Source organism: Oncorhynchus kisutch, linkage group LG13, assembly GCF_002021735.2.
Source record: "Oncorhynchus kisutch isolate 150728-3 linkage group LG13, Okis_V2, whole genome shotgun sequence".
Classification (NCBI taxonomy): Eukaryota; Metazoa; Chordata; class Actinopteri; order Salmoniformes; family Salmonidae; genus Oncorhynchus; species Oncorhynchus kisutch.
The window spans coordinates 34,566,470-34,592,912 of NC_034186.2; the positions used below are offsets into that span (position 1 = coordinate 34,566,470).

At 42.3% G+C, this 26,443-nt stretch overlaps 1 protein-coding gene across 2 annotated transcripts; it reads left to right on the forward strand.

Annotated features, from left to right (window-relative positions):
* The first annotated feature begins 32 nt into the window (after positions 1–32).
* LOC109902545 (signal-transducing adaptor protein 2) lies at positions 33–26,357 on the forward strand. 2 transcript variants are annotated; one of them, XM_020498981.2, is made up of 14 exons: positions 35–442; positions 15,412–15,483; positions 15,620–15,739; positions 15,828–15,884; positions 16,811–16,968; positions 17,122–17,253; positions 17,460–17,529; positions 18,129–18,231; positions 18,412–18,510; positions 18,854–18,925; positions 19,048–19,122; positions 23,227–23,295; positions 25,427–25,555; positions 25,731–26,357. In XM_020498981.2, exons 1-14 carry the CDS (start codon positions 359–361, stop codon positions 25,778–25,780), a joined length of 1,290 nt encoding a protein of 429 aa, XP_020354570.1. In that variant the 5' UTR covers positions 35–358; the 3' UTR covers positions 25,781–26,357. The 2 variants fall into 2 exon arrangements, with proteins under 2 accessions (XP_020354572.1, XP_020354570.1); XM_020498983.2 differs by lacking the exon at positions 23,227–23,295 and having other exon boundaries at positions 33–442.
* Positions 26,358–26,443: the final 86 nt, after the last annotated feature.

Sequence of the window (26,443 nt, forward strand, 5' to 3'; positions counted from 1 at the left end):
AGGTATGGCCCAATGTGAAATAGACCAATGAGCGTTTAGCCAGCAGTGGGCGTGTTTTGGCGACAGACACATGCCTCAAGTGGCACCTGTAGTACTCTACGGACAATTGTTTCCAGTCAAGAGAGGAACGCCAGATGATACTTTAAAGCATATAACAAAAGCTTCTCCAAAGTATAGCTGGACGACCAACCAAACCACGTGGCTTTTCTCTGACAGAGACTGTCGATATCTTATGTTATACATTTTTCTTGTTCACTTCTTCAAGCCATAAATCCACCCAGGTGTTGATAAACCACTTAACCTGGAGAGCGGGGGATCCCGATTGCCGTGCGTAAACTCTTCGTCGCGCTCGGCACTGATGGCGGCGACCAAGCGAGCTGGGCGACAGCTTCCACACTGCTACTACGAAGGATTCCTGGAAAAAAGGTCATTCGAAGACAAGGTATAAAGATGTTGCTACATTGTGTAGTAGTAATTCAATACACTAGGGTCAGACAGACTTCCTGTGTCGATTAAGATACCACGAAATAATCAAATATACTTACTGTAGCATGTTTGCACAGATCCATATGGCTGTGTGCTTACAAACTAAACGTCCGAACACTTACCCAGTTACGCTTACACACAGGTATGCTAGCTAGCTAATTAGCACAGGTGGTCACTTGTGTGTTTTCCGTTAACATGGATATCTGGTCCTGTGGGAACACTAACCCTATACGTGTGTTGTAATTTAACATTTAGGCGTGGGTTTAACCTTTGGAACGTTTCAACAGGAATCTGTTCCAAAAACGGCATCAAGCCACCTAGAAAAGTAACTACCGAAAAGTCATCAACTCACCACGTAGCTTTTTCTTAAATGTTTGTCCGTAGGGAACGAGGACAGAGATGTTTCGGAATAAACGTGGTGAGTGAAAAACATAATGAAATAACCCACTCCCTACCGACAATGGACCTGATCGGACAGCTCAGAGCTTCTGCTCTTTTCAGTCCATAAAAACAAATGGATTGGTGGAAGGAGGGTGTGGTCAAGCAAGGAATCCCGAGGCTAAATGCCCTAAGGTTTGCCGGTATCATATTCTGCCGCAATATAACTTTTTGTATGCATTGCTTGTTATTGTAACGGAGCAGGTCTCGAACACTCGACCTTCTAGCCCGAAGTCCAGCAGTCGATATCCACGCGTATAAACCCAGGGTCGTTATATTATATACGAAGTTTTTGGAACATATTCCTGTTGGAACGTTCCAGAAAGGAAACCCACCCTCGTGTTAACGTTCAAAACAAGCGTCCAGGCTCTTAACAAAACAAGACTGTATAATGGCCAAAGCTATCGATCATGTGACTGCATTCATTCCGATGTGAAGAGTTAATATAGCATTTTGAAGTCTGTTAAAATGGCATGTCATTGGCTGCGTTTACACAGGCAGACCAATTCTGATATTGTTTACACTAATTGGTCTTTTGTCCATTCAAATCAGGTATTTTTCAGAGCTGGTCTGTTGCTTCACAGTCCCCTGCTGTTCCATAAAGGTGTATTTTATCTGGGGGGGGGGGGGGGGGGTAAATAACATTATACAGCTTGCATGAGTTACTTGATGTGGAATAGAGTTCCATGTAGTCATGGATGTATGTAGTACTGTGTACCTCCCATAGTCTGTCTGTTCTAGACTGTGAAGAGACCTCTGGTGGCATGTCTTGTGGGGTGTACATGGGTGTTTGTGTTGTGTGCCAGTAGTTCAAACAGACAGCTAGGTGCATTCAACATGTCAATACCTCTCACACAAAAATAAGTAGTGATGAAATCAATCTCTCCTCCACTTTGAGCCAAGAGAGATTGGCATGTCTTGTATTAATGTTATCTCTCTGTGCACATCTAAGAGCCAGCTATACTGCCCTGTTCTGAGCCAATTTCAATTTTCCTAAGTCCCTCTGTGGCACATGACCAATAGTAGTCCGGGTGCGACCACTAGGACCTGCCTTGTTGATAGTGCTGTTAAGGCAGAGCAGCACATTATTATGGACCGACTTCTCCCCATCTCTTAGCTACTTTTATATCAATATGTTTTGACCATGACAGTTTACAATCCAGTACTACAAGAAGTTTAGTCACCTCAACTTGCTCAATTTCCACATTATTCATTACAATATTTAGTTGAGGTTTAGTGAATGATTTGTCCCAAATACAATGCTTTTAGTTTAAATATTTTGGGCTAACTTCCTTGCCACCCATTCTGAAAGTAACTGCAGCTTTTTAAGTGTTGCAGTCATTTCGGTCACTGTAGTAGTTTACGTGTATAGTGTTGAGTCTAGAGGTCGACCGATTTATGATTTTTCAACGCCAATACCGATTATTGGAGGACCAAAAAAGGCCGATAACGATTAATCGGCCTATTTTATTATTTCTTTCTTTGTAATAATGACAATTACAACAATACTGAATGAACACTTATTTTAACTTAATATAATACATCAATAAAATCAATTTAGCCTCAAAGAAATGAAACATGTTCAATTTGGTTTAAATAATGCAATAACAAAGTGTTAAAGAAAGTAAAAGTGCAATATTTGCCATGTAAGAAAGCTAACGTTTCAGTTCCTTGCTCAGAACATGAGAACATGAAAGCTGGTGGTTCCTTTTAACATGAGTCTTCAATATTCTCAGGTAAGAAGTTTTAGGTTGTAGTTATTGTAGGACTATTTCTCTCTATACCACTTGTAATTCATATACCTATGACTATTTGATGTGCTTATAGGCACTTTAGTATTGCCAGTGTAACAGTATAGCTTCCGCCCCTCTCCTTGTCCCTACCTGGGCTCGAACTAGGAACACATCGACAACAGCCACCCTCGAAGCATCGTTACCCATCATTCCACAAAAGCCACTGCCCTTGCAGAGCAAGGGGAACAACTACTTCAAGGTCTCAGAGCGAGTTACGTCACCGATTGAAATGCTAGTAGTGCGCACCACGCGAACTAGCTAGCCATTTCACATCGGTTACACCATCCTAATCTTGGGAGTTGATAGGCTTGAAGTCATAAACAGCTCAATGCTTGAAGCACAGGGAAGAGCTGCTGGCAAACGCACAAGTGCTGTTTGAATGAATGCTTACGAGCCTGCTGCTGCCTACCACCGCTCAGACTGCTCTATCAAATATCAAATCATAGACTTAATTATAACATAACACACAAAAATATTAATATGGTCAAATTCGGAAACTATCATTTCGAAAACAAAACGTTTATTCTTTCAGTGAAATACGGAACCGTTCCGTATTTTATCTAACGGGCGGCATCCATAAGTCTAAATATTCCTGTTACATTGCACGACCTTCAATGTTATGTCATAATTATGTAAAATTCTGGCAAATTAGTTCACAACGAGCCAGGCAGCTCAAACACATGGTTGATATACCCTGACTCTGCGTGCAGTTAACGCAAGAGGAATTACACAATTTCCCTACTTTAATATTGCCTGCTAACCTGGATTTCTTTTAACTAAATATGCAGGTTTAAAAAAATGAGACATCCCCCATTTGGCGACGTTGGTCTTCACACAATTCGCAACGAGCCAGGCGGCCCAAACTGCTGCATATAGCCTGACTCTGTTGCACAGAACGCAAGAGAAGTGACACAATTTCTCTAGTTAAAAGAAGTTCATGTTAGCAGGCAATATTAACTAAATATGCAGGTTTAAAAATATATACTTGTGTATTGATTTTAAGAAAGGCGTTGAGGCTTATGGTTTGGTACAATGGCGCAACAACAGTGATTTTTTTTCCCCCCGCGAATGCGCTTGTTAAATGGCCGTTTGAAGTAGGCTATGATTCAATGATAAATGAACAGGCACCGCATCGATTATATGCAACGCAAGACAAGCTAGATAACTACACATGGTTGATGATATTACTAGTTTAACTAGTGATTATGTTAAGGTTGATTGTTTTTATAAGATATGTTTAATGCTACCTAGCACCTTACCTTGTCTCCTTGCTGCACTCGCATAACAGGTAGTCAGCCTGCCACGCAGTCTCCTCGTGGAGTGCAATGTAATCGGCCATGATCGTGTGTCCAAAAATGCAGATTACCGATTGTTATCGACACTTGAAATCGGAACGAAATAATCGGCCATTCCGATTAATCAGTCGACCTCTAGTTGAGTCATCCACATACAGTGCCTTGCGAAAGTATTCGCCCCCCTTGAACTTTGCGACCTTTTGCCACATTTCAGGCTTCAAACATAAAGATATAAAACTGTATTTTTTTTGTGAAGAATCAACAACAAGTGGGACACAATCATGAAGTGGAACGACATTTATTGGATATTTCAAACTTTTTTAACAAATCAAAAACGGAAAAATTGGGCGTGCAAAAGTATTCAGCCCCTTTACTTTCAGTGCAGCAAACTCTCTCCATAAATTCAGTTTTTCCAGCAGCAGACTATGATCGATAATGTCAAAAGCCGCACTGAAGTCTAACAAAACAGCCCCCACAATCGTTTTAGCATCAATTTCTCTCAGCCAACATCAGTAATTTATGTAACTGCTGTGCTTGTTGAATGTCATTCCCTATAAGCGCGCTGAAAGTTTGTCAGTTTGTTTACTGTAAAATAGTATTGAATTTGGTCAAACACACATACCCGCTGGATGAGGAGGGCTCGGAGTGTATTGCCCGCTAGGGCTGGGCGGTATAGCATATTTTACAATCTAGTGGTATTGATGCACGGACTGGTTTGGGTTTTTACTTCACCTTCTATAACGGTATTTTAATGTTTGGTTTGTTAAATGTGATACGTCTGCATAATGTCCATTTGTATAGTTTACTCCACTACTTGAGTCATCCCTCTCCGCTCTCTCTCTCTCTCTCTGTCCCTATGCCACTTTCCACAGACCTAGTCCCACCCCGTCACTCAAGGAATGCATTTGTTGTTGCTTGACCACAAGACCCTTTTGTGTATGACACCGATGTTGTTTCTACTTTGATCTAATAGAAATCCACAAGCGTTTTATAATTTCAATATTAGTTTGTGTTTCTTACATCTGAAAACGGAAATTACATCTTTAATTTCCGTCACCAAGATGTCCTCGTCTTGTCGTGTCCCATATATATATGTACTATGCCTGGCGGCGTAGTGTGTTACTGATGGTAGGCTTTGTTACTTTGGTCCCAGCTCTCTGCAGGTCATTCACTAGGTCCCCCCGTGTGGTTCTGGGATTTTTGCTCACTGTTCTTGTGATCATTTTGACCCCAAGGGGTGAGATCTTGCGTGGAGCCCCAGATTGAGGGAGATTATCAGTGGTCTTGTATGTTTTCCATTTCCTAATAATTGCTCCCACAGTTGATTTCTTCAAACCAAGCTGCTTACCTATTGCAGATTCAGTCTTCCCAGCCTGGTGCAGGTTTACAATTTTGTTTCTGGTGTCCTTTGACAGCTCTTTGGTCTTGGCCATAGTGGAGTTTGGAGTGTGACTGTTTGAGGTTGTGGGCAGGTGTCTTTTATACTGATAACAAGTTCAAACAGGTGCCATTAATACAGGTAACGAGTGGAGAACAGAGGAGCCACTTAAAGAAGTAGTTACAGGTCTGTGAGAGCCAGAAATCTTGCTTGTTTCTAGGTGACCAAATACTTATTTTCCACCATTTTTAGCAAATAAATTAATAACAAATCCTACAATGTGATTTTCAGGATTTTTTTTCTCATTTTGTCTCTCATAGTTGAAGTGTACCTATGATGAAAATTCCAGGCCTCATCTTTTTAAGTGGGAGTACTTGTACAATTGGTGGCTGACTAAATACTTTTTTGCCCCACTGTGTGTGTGTGTATGTATAGATAAATAATATTTTCTTGCAACTTTCTTCACAAACCTTTTTTATATTTGTTTGTCTATAAACTCAACATCAAAACACTCCTGCAACCTGCCTCACCAATTTATATGAAAAAAATATATATATTATTTACCTCATCTGTAATCCTCCATGGCAGCTAGCCAGAAGCTAGTTAGCTTCTTTACTGGCTAATCGTTAGTATTAAGCTAACCACGGTTTGTGGTCATCAGCTATCTTTTAGCTCAAATCTATCGGCAGTTTTGTACGGCGCGGCTCGGACCGGAACATACCAGACCTATTTTTCTCACCATGTCCCCGGATTTCAACTGAAAGCTCTGGACATTTATACCTGGATCTCGCAGCTAGCTAGCTGCTATCCGTGTGACTATCGGCTTGCGAATTGGATTAATCGCCTCTACCCCACTAATCCTACCGACGGAAACGCACGAGGTGGCTAAAAAACAGACCTCCATCCTATGCTAGCTTGCTACCGATGGCCCGGCTAGCTGTCTGAATCGCCATGACCCCAACCAACCTCACTACTCACTGGACCCTTTTGATCACTCGACTAAGCATGCCTCTCCTTTAATGTCAATATGCCTTGTCCATTGCTGTTCTGGTTAGTGTTTATTGGCTTATTTCACTGTAGAGCCTCTAGTCCTGCTCACTATACTTTATCCAACCTATTAGTTCCACCACCCACACATGCGATGACATCTCCTGGTTTCAATGATGTTGCTAGAGACAATATCTCTCTCATCATCACTCAATACCTATGTATACCTCCACTGTATTCACATCCTACCATACCTTTGTCTGTACATTATACCTTGAAGCTATTTTATCGCCCCCAGAAACCTCCTTTTACTCTCTGTTCCAGACCTTCTAGACGACCAATTCTCATTGCTTTTACCCATACCCTTATCCTACTCTTTTCCTCTGGTGATGTAGAGGTGAATCCAGGCCCTGCAGTGCCTAGCTCCACTCCTATTCCCCAGGCGCTCTCTTTTGATGACTTCTGTAACCGTAATAGCTTTGGTTTCATGCATGTTAACATTAGAAGCCTCCTCCCTAAGTTTGTTTTATTCACTGCTTTAGCACACTCTGCCAACCCAGATGTTCTAGCTGTGTCTGAATCTTGGCTTAGGAAGACCACCAAATTCTGAAATTTTCATCCCCAACTACAACATTTTCATACAAGATAGAATTGCCAAAGGGGGCAGTAGCCTGCAAAGTTCTGTCCTACTATCCAGGTCTGTACCCAAACAATTTGAACTTCTACTTTTAAATGTAATGTAAACAAATTGAGTGGTCATGTGATAATGAACTAGAATGTATCGGCCTGAACGTTACACTGTCTCCCCAAATGTCTTTTACCCTCATTGGAATGTATAGGCCACCTTCCACCAAAAGTGTGTTTTTTGATCAGTTTAATACCATGCTTAGGGAATGTGATTTTGGGAAAGAGGTCATCTTAATGGGAGATTTTAACATTAATTATGAAGACAAGTGTTGTAGGAAAACCCTCAAACGGATCACTAATACCTTTGACCTTACACAGCTAGTTAAAGGGCCAACCAGGGTGACTTGTTGCTCTAAAACACAGATTGATTTGGTGTTCAGTAATAAACCAGAGAGAGTGACTAAATCATTCAATATGGTTACTGGGCTGTCTGATCATAATCTGACACTTATAGCCAGAAAGCTGTCTAAGAGCAGGTTTAACCTCTCTACTGTTAGAAAGCCGGATCAACTCAGAATACCTAAGAGTGAATTAAATAATTTTGAAAAAGCAATTAAGGGAATAAACTGGAATGATCTCTTGTCCTATACAGCCGTGGAAGCTGATAGTCAGGTTTTTCTATCCACAATCCAGACTACAATAAATGGCTTCCTAAAGAAAATCAAATCCAAACCTGGCCAAAAGAGCACTCTTCCTTGGCTAAATGGAGAAATCTGGAAATTGGTGAAAGAATGAGATTATGCTCTAAAAATAGCCCTAAAATCTAAATTAGAGCATGACAGACGTAGGTTTACCATGTTGAGAAATAAGGTGATGAAAGAAATCAGACAGGCCAAGGCAAACTTTTTTATTAACATAATTGGTGAAGCAAAGGGAAATTCTAAATTGATATGGGAGAATCTAAAAAAGTTAACAGGGAAATCAAATCAAATGTATTTATATAGCCCTTCGTACATCAGCTGATATCTCAAAGTGCTGTACAGAAACCCAGCCTAAAACCCCAAACAGCAAGCAATGCAGGTGTAGAAGCACGGTGGCTAGGAAAAACTCCCTAGAAAGGCCAATACCTAGGAAGAAACCTAGAGAGGAACCAGGCTATGTGGGGTGGCCAGTCCTCTTCTGGCTGTGCCGGGTGGAGATTATAACAGAACATGGCCAAGATGTTCAAATGTTCATAAATGACGAGCATGGTCGAATAATAATAAGGCAGAACAGTTGAAACTAGAGCAGCAGCGCAGTCAGGTGGAAGTTGAAACTGGAGCAGCAGCATGGCCAGGTGGACTGGGGACAGCAAGGAGTCATCATGTCAGGTAGTCCTGGGGCATGGTCCTAGGGCTCAGGTCCTCCGAGAGAGAGAAAGAAAGAGAGAAGGAGAGAATTAGAGAACGCACACTTAGATTCACACAGGACACCGAATAGGACAGGAGAAGTACTCCAGATATAACAAACGGACCCCAGCCCCCCGACACATAAACTACTGCAGCATAAATACTGGAGGCTGAGACAGGAGGGGTCAGGAGACACTGTGGCCCCGTCCGAGGACACCCCCGGACAGGGCCAAACAGGAAGGATGGAAAGACCATAGTAACATTGCAACAGCTCATTGCAAAAAGACTAGAAATCATGGTGAATAACAATCTAACACAGGATGCAGTCGAAATAGCAATAGCCTTCAATTCCTACTTTATTGACTCTGTCAGGGTACTGACACAGAACCCCTCCACTTGTTTCTTGGGCTCAGTGCTAGTGAATGACACTCAACCTGTCTTCATCATAAGGGAGGTTTCTGAGTCAAAGGTGAACAAGGTGATTAGCTCACTAAAGAACTCTAAAGCCAAAGATGTGTTTGGGATGGACTCTACCTTTCTTAAAAACTACAAAGAGTCACTCATTGGCCCCATTACTAAGGTCACCAACACATCTATTGGTCTCGGTGTGTTTCCAAGGGTATGGAAGTCGGCCATAATAACGGCCATCTTTAAATCAGGAGACCCTGTTAACGTGAGTAACTACAGGCCCATTAGTATATTACCTGTGGTGTCAAAGGTTGTTAAAGTGTGTAGCAGAACAACTGATTGCCCACCTCAACAACAGCCCCTTCACATTACACTCCATGCAGTTTGGCTTCAGAGCGAAACACTCCACAGAAACGGCCAACTGCTTTCTTCTGGAAAATGTGAAGTCCAAGATGGACAAAGGGGGTGCTGTTGGGGCTGTGTTTCTGGACCTAAGGAAGGCTTTTGATACTGTTAACCATGAGATTCTCATCACAAAATTGTCCAAGTTCAACTTTTCCCCTGATGCCTTGAGATGGATGAAATCATACCTTGAAGGCAGAACTCAATGTGTCAGAGTGAGCAATGAGCTGTCGCCCACTCGTAGCTATGATGTGGGTGTGCCCCAAGGGTCAATACTGGGGCCCCTCCTGTTCAGCCTGTACATTAATGATCTGCTTTCTGTCTGTACTGGGTCTGAAGTTCAAATGTATGCAGATGATACAGTGATATATGTGCATGCAAAGAGCAAACAACAAGCTGCACAAGAACTCACTACTGTAATGGTCCAGGTTACAAAGTGGCTCAGTGACTCGTGTTTGCATCTCAATGTGAAAAAAACTGTTTGCATGTTCTTCACAAAGAGGGCAACAGATGCTACTGAGCCAGATGTCTATGTGTCAGGGGAGAAGCTCCAGGTGGTATCCGATTTTAAGTACCTTGGCATCATACTTGATTCCAACCTCTCTTTTAAAAAGCATGTGATAAAGGTAATTCAAATAACCAAATTCAACCTAGCTAATTTCCGATTTATACGAAATTGTTTGACTACAGAGGTAGCAAAACTGTACTTCAAATCTATGATACTCCCCCACTTAACATACTGCTTGACTAGTTGGGCCCAAGCTTGCTGTACAACATTAAAACCTATTCAGTCTGTCTACAAACAGGCTCTCAAAGTGCTTGATAGGAAGCCCAATAGCCATCATCATTGTCACATCCTTAGAAAGCATGAGCTCTTGAGTTGGGAAAATCTTGTGCAATACACCGACGCATGTCTTGTATTCAAGATCCTCAATGGCCTGGCTCCCCCTCCACTCAATATTTTTGTTAAACAGAAAACCCAGACATATGGCAGCAGATCCACAAGGTCTGCCATGAGAGGTGACCGTATAGTTCCCCTAAGGAAAAGCACCTTTAGTAAATCTGCATTCTCTGTGAGAGCTTCCCATGTCTGGAATACACTGCCATCAGACACACATAACTGCACCACATATCACACTTTCACAAAATGCTTGAAGACATGGCTAAAGGTCAATCAGATTTGTGAACATGGTCCCTAGCTGTGTGTTGCCACTCCATGTTGTCTGTTGTCTGTAGCTTGTGAGGTGTGGAAACACTTTGTTGCTTTTATGAATTTTGTCTTGCTGCTTTTTGTTTTATGCTGCTCTGTCTGTATGCTACGTCTTGCTTGTCCTATGTTGCTCTGTCTGTATGCTATGTCTTGCTTGTTCTATGTTGCTATTGTCTATATTGTAATTGTTTTTAATAACCTGCCCAGGGACTGCGGTTGAAAATTAGCCGGTTGGCTAAAACCGGCACTTTTACTGAAATGTTGATTAATGTGCACTGTCCCTGTAAAAATAAACTTAAACTCTAAAAACAAGTCTCTCACCGTTGCCGCCTGCTATAGACCACCCTCTGCCCCAAGCTGTGCTCTGGACACCATATGAGAACAGATGGGGGGCAATCAATCTTCAGAGCTCGTGTTGCTAGGCGACCTAAACCCGGAACATGCTTAACACCCCAGCCATCCTACAATCTAAGCTTGATGCCCTCAATCTCACACAAATTATCAATGAACCTACAGGTACCTCCCCAAAGCCGTAAACACGGGCACCCTCATAGATATCATCCTAACCAATTTGCCCTCTAAATACACCTCTGCTGTCTTCAACCAAGATCTCAGCGATCACTGCCTCATTGCCTGCATCCGTAATGGGTCAGCGGTCAAACGACCTCCACTCATCACTGTCAAACGCTCCCTGAAACACTTCAGCGAGCAGGCCTTTCTTATCGACCTGGCCGGGGTATGCTGGAAGGATATTGATCTCATCCCGTCAGTAGAGGATGCCTGGTTATTTTTTTAAATGCCTTCCTAACCATCTTAAATAAGCATGCCCCATTCAAGAAATGTAGAACCAGAAACAGATATAGCCCTTGGTTCTCCCCAGACCTGACTGCCCTTAACCAACACAAAAACATCCTATGACATTCTGCATTAGCATCGAACAGCCCCTGTGATATGCAGCTTTTCAGGGAAGCTAGAAACCAATATACACAGGCAGTTAGAAAAGCCAAGGCTAGCTTTTTCAAGCAGAAATTTGCTTCCTGCAACACTAACTCAAAGTTCTGGGACACTGTAAAGCCCATGGAGAATAAGAACACCTCCTCCCAGCTGCCCACTGCACTGAAGATAGGAAACGCTGTCACCACTGATAAATCCACTATAATTGAGAATTTCAATAAACATTTTTTTAGGGCTGGCCATGCTTTCCACCTGGCTACCCCTACCCCGGTCAACAGCACTGCACCCCCCACAGCAACTCGCCCAAGTCTTCCCCATTTCTCCTTCTCCCAAATCCAGTCAGCTGATGTTCTGAAAGAGCTGCAAAATCTGTACCCCTACAACTCAGCCGGGCTAGACAATCTGGACCCTTTCTGTCTAAAATTATCTGCCGAAATTGTTGCCACCCCTATTACTAGCCTGTTCAATCTCTTTCGTGTCGTCTGAGATTCCCAAAGATTGGAAAGCAGCTGCGGTCATCCCCCTCTTCAAAGGGGGGGGACACTCTTGACCCCAACTGCTACAGACCTATTATCTATCCTGCCCTGCCTTTCTAAGGTCTTCGAAAGCCAAGTCAACAAACAGATTACCGACCATTTCGAATCTCACTATACCCTCTCTGCTATGCAATCTGGTTTCAGAACTGGTCATGGGTGCACCTCAGCCACGCTCAAGGTCCTAAATGATATCTTAACCACCAACGATAAGAAACATTACTGTGCAGCCGTATTCATTGATCTGGCCAAGGCTTTCGATTCTGTCAATCACCACATCCTCATCAGCAGACTCGACAGCCTTGGTTTCTCAAATGATTGCCTCGCCTGGTTCACCAACTACTTCTCAGAGTGTGTCAAATCGGAGGGTCTGTTGTCCGGACCTCTGGCAGTCTCTATGGGGGTGACACAGGGTTCAATTCTTGGACCGACTCTCTTCTCTGTATACATCAATGATGTCGCTCTTGCTGCTGGTGAGTCTCTGATCCACCTCTACGCAGACGACACCATTCTGTATACTTCTGGCCCTTCTTTGGACACTGTGTTAACAACCCTCCAGGCAAGCTTCAATGCCATACAACTCTCCTTCCGTGGCCTCCAATTGCTCTTAAATACAAGTACAACTAAATGCATGCTCTTCAACCGATGGCTGCCTGCACCTGCCCGCCTGTCCAACATCACTACTCTGGATGGCTCTGACTTAGAATATGTGGACAACTACAAATACCTAGGTGTCTGGTTAGACTGTAAACTCCTTCCAGACCCACATCAAACATCTCCAAGCCAAAGTTAAATCTTGAATTGGCTTCCTATTTCGCAACAAAGCATCCTTCACTCATGCTGCCAAACATACCCTTGTAAAACTGACCATCCTACCAATCCTTGACTTCGGTGAGGTCATTTACATAATAGCCTCCAATACTCTGCATCCAATTTGTTGAGTAGTCTATCACAGTACCATCCGTTTTGTCACCAAAGCCCCATATACTACCCACCATTGCGACCTGTACGCTCTCGTTGGCTGGCCCTCGCTTCATACTCGTCGCCAAACCCACTGGCTCCATGTCATCTACAAGACACTGCTAGGTAAAGTCCCCCCTTATCTCAGCTCGCTGGTCACCATAGCATCACCCACCTGTAGCACGCGCTCCAGCAGGTATATCTCTCTGGTCACCCCCAAAACCAATTCTTTCTTTGGCCGCCTCTCCTTCCAGTTCTCTGCTGCCAATGACTGGAACGAACTGCAAAAATCTCTGAAACTGGGAACACTTATCTCCCTCACTAGCTTTAAGCACCAGCTGTCAGAGCAGCTCACAGATTACTGCACCTGTACATAGCCCATCTATAATTTAGCCCAAACAACTACAACTACTTTCCCTACTGTATTTATTTTATTTATTTAGCTCCTTTGCACCCCATTATTTTTATTTCTACTTTGCACATTCTTCCACTGCAAATCTACCATTCCAGTGTTTTACTTGCTATATTGTATTTACTTTGCCACCATGGCCTTTTTTTGCATTTACCTCCCTTATCTCACCTCATTTGCTCACATTGTATATAGACTTGTTTCTACTGTATTATTGACTATGTTTGTTTTACTCCATGCTTTGCTTTATCTTGGCCAGGTCACAATTGTAAATGAGAACTTGTTCTCAACTTGCCTACCTGGTTAAACAAATGTGAAATATTTTTTTTGTTGTTGACTGGGGAAGGGCTGATCCAGATGAGTGATTTACATCTCACTAATGTGTGGAATGAGCCTGGACCACTACTTGAGCAAGCTGGAAATTCCCTGTAATTCCCTGTAATATATCCTATCGTCATGGTATACAAAAGCTTACATGTCGAGATGTTGGGCAATTCCACGGTTACGAAATTGCACTGGTACTTAGATTTTTCACTTAAAATGTATGCCAAACAAAAAACATTGATTTAAAAGTTTAACAAACCATACAACTCTATGCTATTGATGGGGGGAGGGGGAATAAATAGTTAGATATTAAAATATTATTTTTGATATATTGTATCGTTTTGACTCGCAATATTATTTTAGTGCTAGTTGGCTTTACTTGCACCAAAACTTGTTCTCAACTTTTAGAAAGCCAATTTTGTTTTCAGGACTTTTTTATTTCCATGACTGATCAAAACTTGTTTTCTCATGTCCCACTGCAGCAGATATATGGTGAGCAACATGTTTAGAACATCGAATCGCAGTAAAATCACTATCAAATCGCAATACATATATCATGAGAATTGCAATACATATCATATTGGCACCTAAGTATTGTGATATTGTATTGTGAGGTCCCTGGCAATTCTCAGCCCTACTCTGCACAAGGACTAATTTTAACAATTAAAACACAAATCAAATCAAACAATATCCATGTGAGCCAAATGGCTGACAATTTAATTTGTTTTATGGGACAATTAAATTTGTGTTGTCTTGTGCGATCAATGTTTGTTGTCTGGATTCCCCTGAAGTCTTTGCACCAACAATTTAATCCCCATTTTTAAGCCATATTCACCAAAGTTGAGACAGTTACCCAGGAATATTCCTGGGTAACTAACACAGAAAATGTCTGCATGCCGGCTCTAGTATGTGTGCTATGGGTGGAGCACACATTATAAATGGTTTCTGGTAAATAGGGTGTTTTTTGGACTTTGTTCTCTCTGAAGGAGCCATGGGATGTCAGGGACAGAACTGGTTAGACTACTTATTGCCACAAGGCATTACGTTTGGAGCAGGCTAGTGTGACAGATTAGATGGACAGGTCTTTATTATTGTCTTTGCTGTGTTGTCCGATTAGAGCAATGGGCTGGGCTTCAGACATGACTGGACAGTGTTGGGGTTCTAATAATGGCATCCCGTGATGATCTGTGGTTGTTTTCCCAATCTGTCATTCAGCCTGTTTTGTTCTGTTGTTTACTACCAGAGTCGTTCCATTTAATTTCAGCAAGTGATGTTACCCACCATCTCAGATTGTTATGAAATTGTTTCTGTAGTTAGAAACAGGTAAGATTGTTTTGTTGACATTTTCTCTGAGAAATTAAGCCAATTGATTGCATCCAAATTGGCCCTTTTTAATGAATAAGATTCAGATAATATTAAATATAGTACCCAACATCTGACATGGACCAAACATCTTCCTACCAATGAGAAATTTGTGAGGAATCCCCCAAAATGGTCAAAAGCCGCCCACGGTGTGGTCATCTTCATAATTCAAGCCAGTCCTGTCACATGTTTGCCTTGATGGGAACTAGACACGGTCAGTCAGTTCAACAGGATTTACATGAATTACACTGGGAGTTGATTTTCAACAATAATATAATGTGCCACTTTGTGTAGACTGGTGACTCAAATGACACGACTCATTACACATAACTATACTGACAAACGGGAATTCATTATCTATAGTTCATCTCATGCAGTATTCTTTTAAATCTTTATGGTGTCATACAACGTGTCATAGCCATTGTCTGTCTTCCACCACCTTTCTCTGTCTTTCTAGGCATCTCGGAGACTATGGACATGCTTGTGTGGAAACATTCTTTTCTTCTACAACAACACCAATGACAATTATGTGAGTTAACTGGAAGGAAGGGGCCTACGATGGGACAAGTGGGACATCAGATGGAGGAAAGCTCAGTGGTCGATGTATTGGGGTGGTGGCCACTCCCATTTGTCACTGCATACTCATTTGTGTGTGTTTTCAACAGTATGTGGAGAAACTAGAGCTCCGTGGCCCCATCTCCTTGACGGATGACTGCAATCGGGACAGAAACCTGGAGGCAGCCAGACTCATCCTGCGTATGGAGGATGGGGAGATCAAAATCACTGTAAGGACATGATGACTATTTTTCCTTTTTGTTTTGCATTACTATTGTTTAATTCATGGTTTAATGGGTTCTTTTCTTCACTCTACAGGCCCCAAGTCTAGAGGCTCGAGAACTATGGAAAGGTTTCATCTACTCTGTAGTTGAGGTTAGTGAAACATGATACAGCTAATTCACTATCATACCACATATGGCTCAGTAGGCTAGTTTTTCTGGTAATATCTGGTCAGTAAACTGAGAATAATTCATTTTATCTCATGGTTCAAGCCCTGCTTATCTCCAGTCTTGGCAGGGATTATAAGAATACTTATCAAGTCAGTTATTATGTTTTATGCCCCCTTTTCTCCCCAATTTTGTGATATCCAATCACGATCTTGTCTCATTGTTGCAACTCCCCTAACGTGCTCGGGAGAGGTGAAGGTCGAGTTATGCATCCTAAGCCACGCTTCTTAACACTCACTTAACCAGGAAGCCAGCTGCACCAATGTGTCGGATGAAACGGTGTTCAACTGACGACCCAAGTCAGCCTGCAGACGCATGGCCTGCCATAAGGAGTCGCTGGAGCGTGATGAGCCAAGTAATGCCCCCCCGGCAAAACCCTCCCCTCAACCCGGACGACACCGGGCCAATTGTGAGCCGCCCTATGGGACTCCCAGTCACGGCCGGTTGTGACACAGCCTGGGATCGAACCCCAGGCTGTAGTGACGCTCCAACACTGCGATACAGTGCCTTAAAGTGCTGCGTCACTCGGGAGGCCCCAAATCACACTTTTATGATTGCACATTTTTAATTAAGCCTGATCTTTCTCTTTCCTACCCTATTTTTTTACTTTCGTCTTGGCTCGCTTCCCATCTCTCAAGCTGTCTGTCTCACTGGCATGCACAGACCGTATAATATCATGCCATATATTTATTGGTGTTATATAATTATCTGTCTGTGGGGAATTTGATGAAACTACATTGGTAACAATGGCATAATGGCACACAGCTTAGTCAATATTGCCTCAAACATTTCCAGTGTTTCATGGCCTTGGGTCTAAATGATGGTAAATACTCCTTGTGTCTCTCCCTCCAGCTGTCAGTGCCAAGCTCTCTCAACCTGCTGCCAGGCCAGATCCACATGATGAGAGAGACGATAGAGACCGAGAGGGAGAGACTGAAGACCCTGTCCCCTACACCTGCTGCAGCATCCAGCTCTAACCTTTACCTCAGCCTCGTAGGGGACATGCCTGCGTGAGTGCCCTATATATACATTAGAAATCTAGGGGACAAAAGTGCTGGTAGCCGGAGGTTTAAACTGGGCTGTTTACTGGTGTCTGGCTAGCTCTGTTTGCCCAATTTTCTTCTACTGTTCAGATGTGTTATATGTGGATGTTCTATGTGCAGGTGTTTTCAGCCCGTGTCTCGTACTGAGGCAGAGATGACTTTGGAGAGACACTCTGACTGTGGGAACCTGCTGATTCGGCCTAGCAGGGATGGCGCCTCATTGGCTGTCACCACTCGACAGGACCTCAATGGGTACACTCCCCCATTCCCCTCAATTCCTGACAGTGTTGTCTACAGTTCAATCAAAGAAAATACACGTCACATGATAGTTTGATTAATAGTCCATGAAAGCAACACCTGCTGAATCAAGTGAAGGAAAGCCCGTACTTATTTGTTCATGTGACAGATTTCTTCTAATGAATTAATGTGCCACTCATTGATACTCTTTCTTCTGGCAGGTCTGTGTTCAGACACTATCGCGTGACCAGGAAACATGACGGAGGATACGCCATTGATGTAGATACTCCAGTGAGTGTTTCAAACAGATTCCTGAATCATTATTCCTGCTTCCTCGTTGCTGAATACACCTGCTTGTCCACTGCCACACACAACACTTTAAACACAATACTTTAAAGAGTTTTTATTTGTATAAACGAACATAGATTATTTTATTTTAAAGTTATTTTCTTTATGGCAGCTAACTATTTCACTTTTCCTCATTCTAAACGTATGCATGGGAATTCTCATTATGACCCTAGAGAGGTATTGAACCTCAGGTTAACCCAATGTGAAGGAGTGATAAGGAAGACATTGATGAAATATTCTACCATAAGATTGTCTTTGCCTGCCCCTGTTTTCTCCTGGAAAAACAGACAAATCAATCACTGTGATAATACATCTTACCTTTATTGGTGCTTTTTGATGTTATGACCTGCATAATACCTTAGTTCTGCTTTAGCCAATCTGAGCACTTTTCTCAGATTTCTGGTAAATGTTTCATATTGACAGTCTGGGCCATATTGACAGTGGGCCATAAATGGGCCATATTGACAGTCTTTTCAGCTGTTTCACCTTATTTCCAGTATGAGGTGGTGTGTGCAGAATGTTAATGATGGTTCTGCCTGTAGATCTTCTGTGCCACACTGCATGATGTCATAAACTGTCTGGTGGACAAGACTAATGGAACTCTGACACCCTTCATTATGGAAGGACCGTACGAAGAGAGCATCAGTAAGATGGAGCACATAGCACTTACTACTGCTCTCTTTCATTCGCTCTTACATTCTATTTTACATTCTTCCTCATTCTCCCTGTTTCCCCTCTGTGTTTCTGTTCATTGTCCATCATGAGTTAAGTATAGCTCTGGCTTATCGGTCATGGTCATAACATTCATGCCCTCTGTCTCCCTAGCGTTTGTTCAGGCAAATGAGGAGAATGGAGAGAGTCTGCAGTGTGTCCCCAGTACTCCCATGCCCCCTGTGCCAGTCCCTGCTCTACCTCCCAAACCAGGTATACATACCTACCTTACTGGGACCTCCTTGACCCTGTTAACAAACACACCCACACCTTTACAATGTCGCCAAATGCACTTGACCACTTATAGCTCTCATTCATATTAGGAATTAGAGGTAGTTCCCACTAAAAAACATTTTTTTACAAGTAGACAAGACAGATAGTCCATTTGCGTCATGTAGACGCTATCTGACGTAAGACCATGGGAAAGGATCTGATCTCAGATCTACTTGTCAACTTCTATCTCAAGCTTCAAATGATCTATGTTTTGCCTTAGTAATGAACAGATTCAATGAATTATGCTAAAGAGGTAAAAAGGAATATTGTGTTTTAATCCCAGGTCCAAGAGGGCGTGTACCAACTCCAGAGCCTGAGTCAGATACAAGAGTGTGCCTTGACCTCAATGATACCCGTGAGTACTATCCTTTGTCCTGCTCCCCTCTGTCTTCAAATGCAATTCAAGTATTATTTAATTTCCAAGTATGATTTCATTTCTCACCCTCTGTTGCTATTCTTGTCTGTGTGCTTTTCCAGAGAAAGAAAAGAAAGACACTACTTTGCAGCCTGCTCACCTCTCTCAGACTCCTCCCACACGCTTTCGTCTGCCAAGTGAGTCCCACTCTTAAAACTACTGGTACCGTACTAATCTAACAACTTCAGACCAAGGTTATTGTAGTAAACAAAAAATGAAATTGGAAAAAATACTTTTTTGTAAACTGCAGTGGTGGAAATAGTACCCAATTGTCATACTTGAGTAAACATAAAGATGCATTAATAGAAAAAGTGAAAGTCACCCAGCAAAATCCTACTTGAGTAAAAGTACATCTAAAAAAGGGCTTTAAATATACTTAAGTATCAAAAGTATAAATCATTTCAAATTCCTTAAATTAAAGACTGCACCATTTTTCTTTTATATATACGGATAGCCAGAGGCACTTTACAAACAAAGCATGTGTTCAGTGAATCTGCCAGATCAGAGGCAGTAGGGATGACCGGGGGATGTTCTCTTGATAAGTGTGTGAATTAGACCATTTTCCTGTCGCGTTCAAGCGTTCAAAATGTTCAAAATGTAATGTGTACTTTTGGGTGTCCGTATAAATGTATGGACTGAAAAGTACATCATTTTTGGGGGGAATAAAGTAAAAAATAGTAAAGTGCAGAACCAAAGTAACTACTGAAGTACTTTACACCACTGGTAAACTGAAATCAAATTAAAACATTTTGTAAAACTATACTGAAACTTATCTTTGACTATAAAATAAAAACCATCAAATTGCTCAGTTATTTTTTTATTTATTATACACTGCTCAAAAACATAAAGGGAACACTTAAACAACACAATGTAACTCCAAGTCAATCACACTTCTGTGAAATCAAACTGTCCACTTAGGAGGCAACACTGATTGACAATAAATGTCACATGCTGTTGTGCAAATGGAATAGACAACAGGTGGAAATTATAGGCAATTAGCAAGACACCCCCAATAAAGGAGTGGTTCTGCAGGTGATGACCACAGACCACTTCTCAGTTCCTATGCTTCCTGGTTGATGTTTTGGTCACTTTTGAATGCTGGTGGTGCTTTCACTCTAGTGGTAGCATGAGACGGAGTCTACAACCCACACAAGTGGCTCAGGTAGTGCAGCTCATCCAGGATGGCTGTGGCAAGAAGGTTTGCTGTGTCTGTCAGCGTAGTGTCCAGAGCATGAAGGCACTACCAGGAGACAGGCCAGTACATCAGGAGACGTGGAGGAAGCCGTAGGAGGGCAACAACCCAGCAGCAGGACCGCTACCTCCGCCTTTGTGCAAGGAGGAGCACTGCCAGAGCCCTGCAAAATGACTTCCAGCAGGCCACAAACGTGCATGTGTCTGCTCAAACGGTCAGCAACAGACTCCATGAGGGTGGTATGAGAGCCCGACGTCCACAGGTGGGGGTTGTGCTTACAGCCCAACACTGTGCAGGACATTTGGCATTTGCCAGAGAACACCAAGATTGGCAAATTAGCCACTGGCGCCCTGTGCTCTTCACAGATGAAAGCAGGTTCACACTGAGCACGTGACAGACGTGACAGAGTCTGGAGACGCCGTGGAGAACGTTCTGCTGCCTGCAACATCCTCCAGCATGACCGGTTTGGCGGTGGGTCAGTCGTGGTGTACCTGGTGGTGTATACCTCGCCAGAGGTAGCCTGACTGCCATTAGGTACAGAGATGAGATGAGATCCTCAGACCCCCTTGTGAGACCATATGCTGGTGCGGTTGGCCCTGGGTTCCTCCTAATGCAAGACCTCATGTGGCTGGAGTGTGTCAGCAGTTCCTGCAAGAGGAAAGCATTGATGCTATGGACTGGCCCGCCCGTTCCCCAGACCTGAATCCAATTGAGCACATCTGGAACATAATGTCTCGCTCCATCCACCAACGCCACGTTGCACCACAGACTGTCCAGGAGTTGGCGGATGCTTTAGTCCAGGTCTGGGAGGAGATCCCTCAGGAGACCATCCGCCACCTCATCAGGAGCATGCCCAGGCGTTGTAGGGAGGTCATACAGGCACGTGGAGGCCATACACACTACTGAGCCTAATTTTGACTTGTTTTAAGGACATTACATCAAAGTTGGATCAGCCTGAAGTGTGGTTTTCCACTTTAATTTTGAGTGTGACTCCAAATCCAGACCTCCATGGGTTGATAAATTTGATTTCCGTTGATAGTTTTTGTGATTTTGTTGTCGGCACATTCAACTATGTAAAGAAAAAAGTATTTAATACGAATATTTCATTCATTCAGATCTAGGATGTGTTATTTTAGTGTTCCCTTTATTTTTTTGAGCAGTGTATATTTTAGAATTTTTTGGCAAATCAAATTGGGTTTTCAAGCTTTTTTGTCATTTGGTTTTTGAGCTTCTGATTCTGGCAGGTAAATGCTGCCAGATGGCAATGTTTCAAATAAGCCTAGCTTGTGTATCACTCACTAGCTATCACCAGAGAGGATGAGGCGAAGCGAGAGGATTACGTCTGCCCAAAATCTTTCCCTGCAAGATAAGCAGACGTGTTTGCATGGAGGTGTATGAGTGTCAAATGACTTGAGGCTTATTTAGTTAAATAGAGTAATAGTTAGGTTGTTACGTCTTTTGAGGAAAAACTACTTATTTGTAACTGTTCACATGCGTATCTGCCCTCTCATTGGCTAGAATGATCCCACCTGATCTCGTCTCCATCTTTGAGGACATGCATTTTCATTGTTAGAGTGGTTACTTGAGCTATTATATTGACAAGATGTTCATCTTTGCTATCACTATCGAACAACAGGAAAGAAATGTGAAGCATAGTCTGTAAAGAAAGCAATACACTTATTATTATTTTTTTTCTGATCAGGGCCACTCTGGTCTGCTTATTGCCCCCACCCCACTGAGGGTGTTCCCCAGAGCTAAACATCTCGCTAGCTATTTTCTTCTCGTTGGGGCGTGGCCACTCCAGTCTGCTCACTGCCCCCACCCCAACCAGAAAAAAAGTAGCTAGCGAGATGTTTCCTAATTCCTTTCTTTTTTCTGGTTGGGGCAGTGAGCAGACTGGAGTGGCCACGCCCCAACCAGAAAAATTTGCCAGTGAGATGTTTCGCAATCAGCAGAGAATGGTTGCGTCCCCCTGCTCAGATGGTGCATGCATCGACAAACTATAGGCCAAGGCTCTCCATCCTTGTTCCTGGAGAGCTACCTTGCTGTTGGTTTTCACTTCAACCCCAGTTGTAAACCAACCTGATTTGTCTTATCAACCAGCTAATTATTAGATTCAGCTGCGGGGCAGAAATTTATAGGGTCATTGTCCTGTCTCCAAGAACAAGGTTGGAGAGCCCTGCTATAGGCCTACAACAGATATATGGTCCTAGCCTCCCATGCATAGGCTACTTTCTGTCCCTAACACTGAAACTAAATATAGAAATGTTTTTATCAAACTGAAACTAAATTAAAAACTAGTAAATCTGAAAACTAACTGAATATACTGGACTTGCTAAATGTACAGTAGCCCTTATCTAGCTAAACACTCATTCAAATTACTGTGAAGCAGGGTGCCTTTTTTTGGAAGTTTACTTGAATCAGTGTGAAACTGCAATAAACACAAAAGTACATGTTTTTAGTAGTACAGTAGTATAGAGCACAGAATGTCTTCCACAATAACTACGAAATAAGGAATAAGAGTACTCAATCTAGAGGCCCGAATATAAAATAGCTAGAATGCAACTCTATGCTTGATATTGCTCAGCTAGGTGTCCCTAGGGAGAAATAGTGTTGAAGCTAATGCAAAGTAGCTAACAGCGAACTCCATTTTCATGTTTCGGTAAAATAGTAATTATGTGGAACATTTGTCATGTGTTAATAAACAAATTTACTTACAGACATTCTCATACAAAGCTTATAAAGGATGTTTCAGGATTGTAACTACTGTCACATTTTACACATTGCTTCACTTCTGAAACTGCTTTCTGTCTCATGACACAAAGGTTAATTCTACACTGCTGCATTTAAACTGCCTCTAGGGGGCGCTAAACAACTAACATGTCCAGAACACTGAATTTTGAAATAAACAAATAGAAATGAAGACAAATATATAAAATCACAACTATAATAACCTTGCCTCAGCCATTAACTGAAAAATATTTAATGAACTATGTACTTGAAACATGTAGAGGAGCAAGGTTTTGAAACATTGTGTTTTATGTTTTAGTGATGCCCCGTCAGACCCCCCATTTGCCCCATCAAACATCTCTGCCAAGTGAAGTGCTGCTCAGCTCTGGTGAGCAGCCTATTTTCTTGCCTTCTGCGGTCTTGCAAAGACAATTTTTTAAAAACATTGTTTTCACGGTCTTAGTAGATACAGTGGATTTGGAAAGTAGTCAGACCCCTTGACCTCTTCCACATTTTGTTACGTTAATTAAAGACTTATTCTAAAATGGTTTAAATATCATAAATCTACACACAATACCCCATTAATACCAAATTGAAAAGTTTTTATTAAATGTTTGCAAATGTATTGAAAATGAAAAACAGATCTTATTTACAGAAGTTTCAGACCCTTTGCTATGAAACTTGAAATTGAGTTCCGGTGCATCCTGTTTCTATTGATCATCCTTGATGTTTTTACAACTTGATTGGAGTACACCTGTGGTCAGGTCAATTGATTAGACATGATTTGGAAAGGTACACACCGGTCTATATAAGGTCCCATAGTTGACCATGCATGTCAGAGCAATAACCAAGCCATGAGGTCGAATGAGTTGTCTGTAGAGCTCCAAGACAAGATTGTCAAACTGAGCAATCGGGGGAGAAGGGCCTTGGTCAGGGAAGTGAACAAGAACCCTATGGTCACTCTGACAGAGTTCCTCTGTGGAGAGGGGAGAACCTTCCAGAAGGACAACAATCTCTGTAACACTCCAGCAATCAGGCCTATATGGTAGTGGCCAGACAGAAGCCCTCCTCAATACCACCTATAGACACTCAGACCATGAGAAACAAGATTCTCTGGCCTGATTAAACCAAGATTCAACTATTTGGCCTGAATGCCAAGCGTCAAGTCTGGCACCATCCCTACGGTGAAGCGTGGTTGCAGCATCCTGCTGTGGAGATGTTTTTCAGCTGCAGGGACTGGGAGACTAGTTAGGATCAAGGGAAAGATGAATGGAGCAAAATACAGAGACCCTTGATGAAAATCTGCTCAGGACCTCAGACTGGGGCCAAGGTTTACCTTCCAACAGGACAATGACCCTAAGCACACAGCCAAGACAACGCAGGAATGTCCTTGAGTGTCCCAGCCAGAGCGCGGACTTGAAACCAATCGAACACCTCTAGAGAGACCTGAAAGATGGCTGTACAGCGACGCTCCCCATCCAACCTGACAGAGCTTGAGAGGATCTGTAGAGTAGAAATGGAAGAAACTCCCCAAATACAGGTGTGCCAAGCTTGTAGCGTGTTGTGGAAATGTCCTCTATTTACCAAATCATGAGAGCAAACCACACACAAGTCAGAGTTATCACAAAGTCCATCTTTAATTATATGAGTTCTATCACAACCCTGTGACTCTCAGATCAATTCAGTGTCTATCAATGAATTATCTGAGAGTCCCTTCCATATTTCAACTGAGATCCTTTATAGCAAAGACACACACAGGATAAGACAGCATTGGCATAATTCATCGTTCAGCTTTGTCTCCTAAACTATGTTCTTTTCTCAAACTCAGAACCATAAACCAATCCTCCATATCAACAGGCATATATCAAATCCATCCTATCTTGACAAGATCACAGAGACACACTTACTGGCACACAGACATTGTGGAGCAAAGAGATACACGCTTGACCTCTCTCCGGCCCAAGCAACTTAGTCTTGACAGAGAACAGCTACTGCAACCCCGCCACAGTATTATACAAAAATAACATTCTGATGAGAAGTAACTTACAAACATATGATGAATATAAAACATCTTACCTATGTTAACAACCAATTCTGATTATTCCCCAACAAGCGTCATACTCTGTATGTAATCGCTGCCAAAGGTACTTCAACAATGTACTGAGTGAAGGGTCTGAAAAGTTATGTAAATGTTACCTATTTTGTATACATTTACAAAAATGTCAACCTGTTTTTGCTTTGTCATTATGGGGTATTGTGTGTAGATTGAGGGGCGACACTATTTAAGCAATTTTAGAATAAGGCTGTAATGTAACAAAATGTGGAAAAAGTCAACGGGTCTAAATACTTTCCGAATGCACTGTATCTCATTTTATAAGGCAGTCGACATGCTTTTCTTTATTTTTGAATACCTATCATGGCACCTTGAGGTGTTTTTGTCTTGTGTTTATTTTTAGGGCTATCCACTGAACCTTCCCTTTGGGAATCAGTCAATGAAATAGTTTTCCCTTGTGTTGTAGGACCTGAGAGGAAGGCCCTGATGCCACCACTGGTGCCTTCTGTTCGTACACCTCGTACCTCCCACTCGACCTTCACAGATACCCCTGACATCACTGTGACTTCTGTCCCACCACATGCTGTGGCTCAGAGTAGGTCAACCATTTTGATTCTATTTCCTTTTTTACTATCTTGTCATTTAGAAGAGTTCCATCTGTCTTGAATATGATTTAGAGAGGTAATCGCTCAGGGAACTTGTTGCGTATGTATTGTTGAAATGTAGATAAAACCAAAACCATTCCAAAGTTAAATGCTTGTTTCTTTCAGCCATATCTGAGGAGCTCAAGTTGAAGTTGGAGAAGAGGCGGGCGCAATAACAGTAACCTCTCCTGACAGTTTAGTCAACCAGCAAGTGGAAAAGCCTGCTACAGCAATGGCTTCACAACAAAATGGGGACACTCAACATGTCACTTTCGCTGGTAGACAGAGACATGGACCGTGTTTCCCTCTGTCAGACTCAGCCTCTGGGCTACTCTGGCCGCCTCCTCCCCTGGGCCGGGTGCCTGGGTCTCTCCCTGTTCCTTCTCAGCTGGGCTGTGTATGCGCAGACTCTAAGATGAATGCCTTATCGATTGCTCCTTCCTGTATCGCTTCATCCAAACCAGACACTAGCAAATTTAACAGACTGTAAATCGGCATTTAATTGTCACATTCGCACCACGGTTGTTTTGTATATTTGCACATTTATTGAAAAAGTCAAACTAGATTTTTTATATAATCCAATAGACCTACAGTATCAATACTAAACCTGTCAGTGTTTTTGTTTCTTTGTCGTTTTGACATGCTATATTTATATTTCTATACATTTGTCTCAATTCTACAACAGACTTTTGTCAAAGGCAATGAAGCCAATGTTGTCTCCTGAATGAAATAAAAGGAATCACTGGTATTGTATCCTGTGTCTATTCTTGTGAGAACAGAGTTGATCTGATATCTTTGAAAATGTAGTAGTCTTGAATCCTGAAATGTACTTCTGGTCC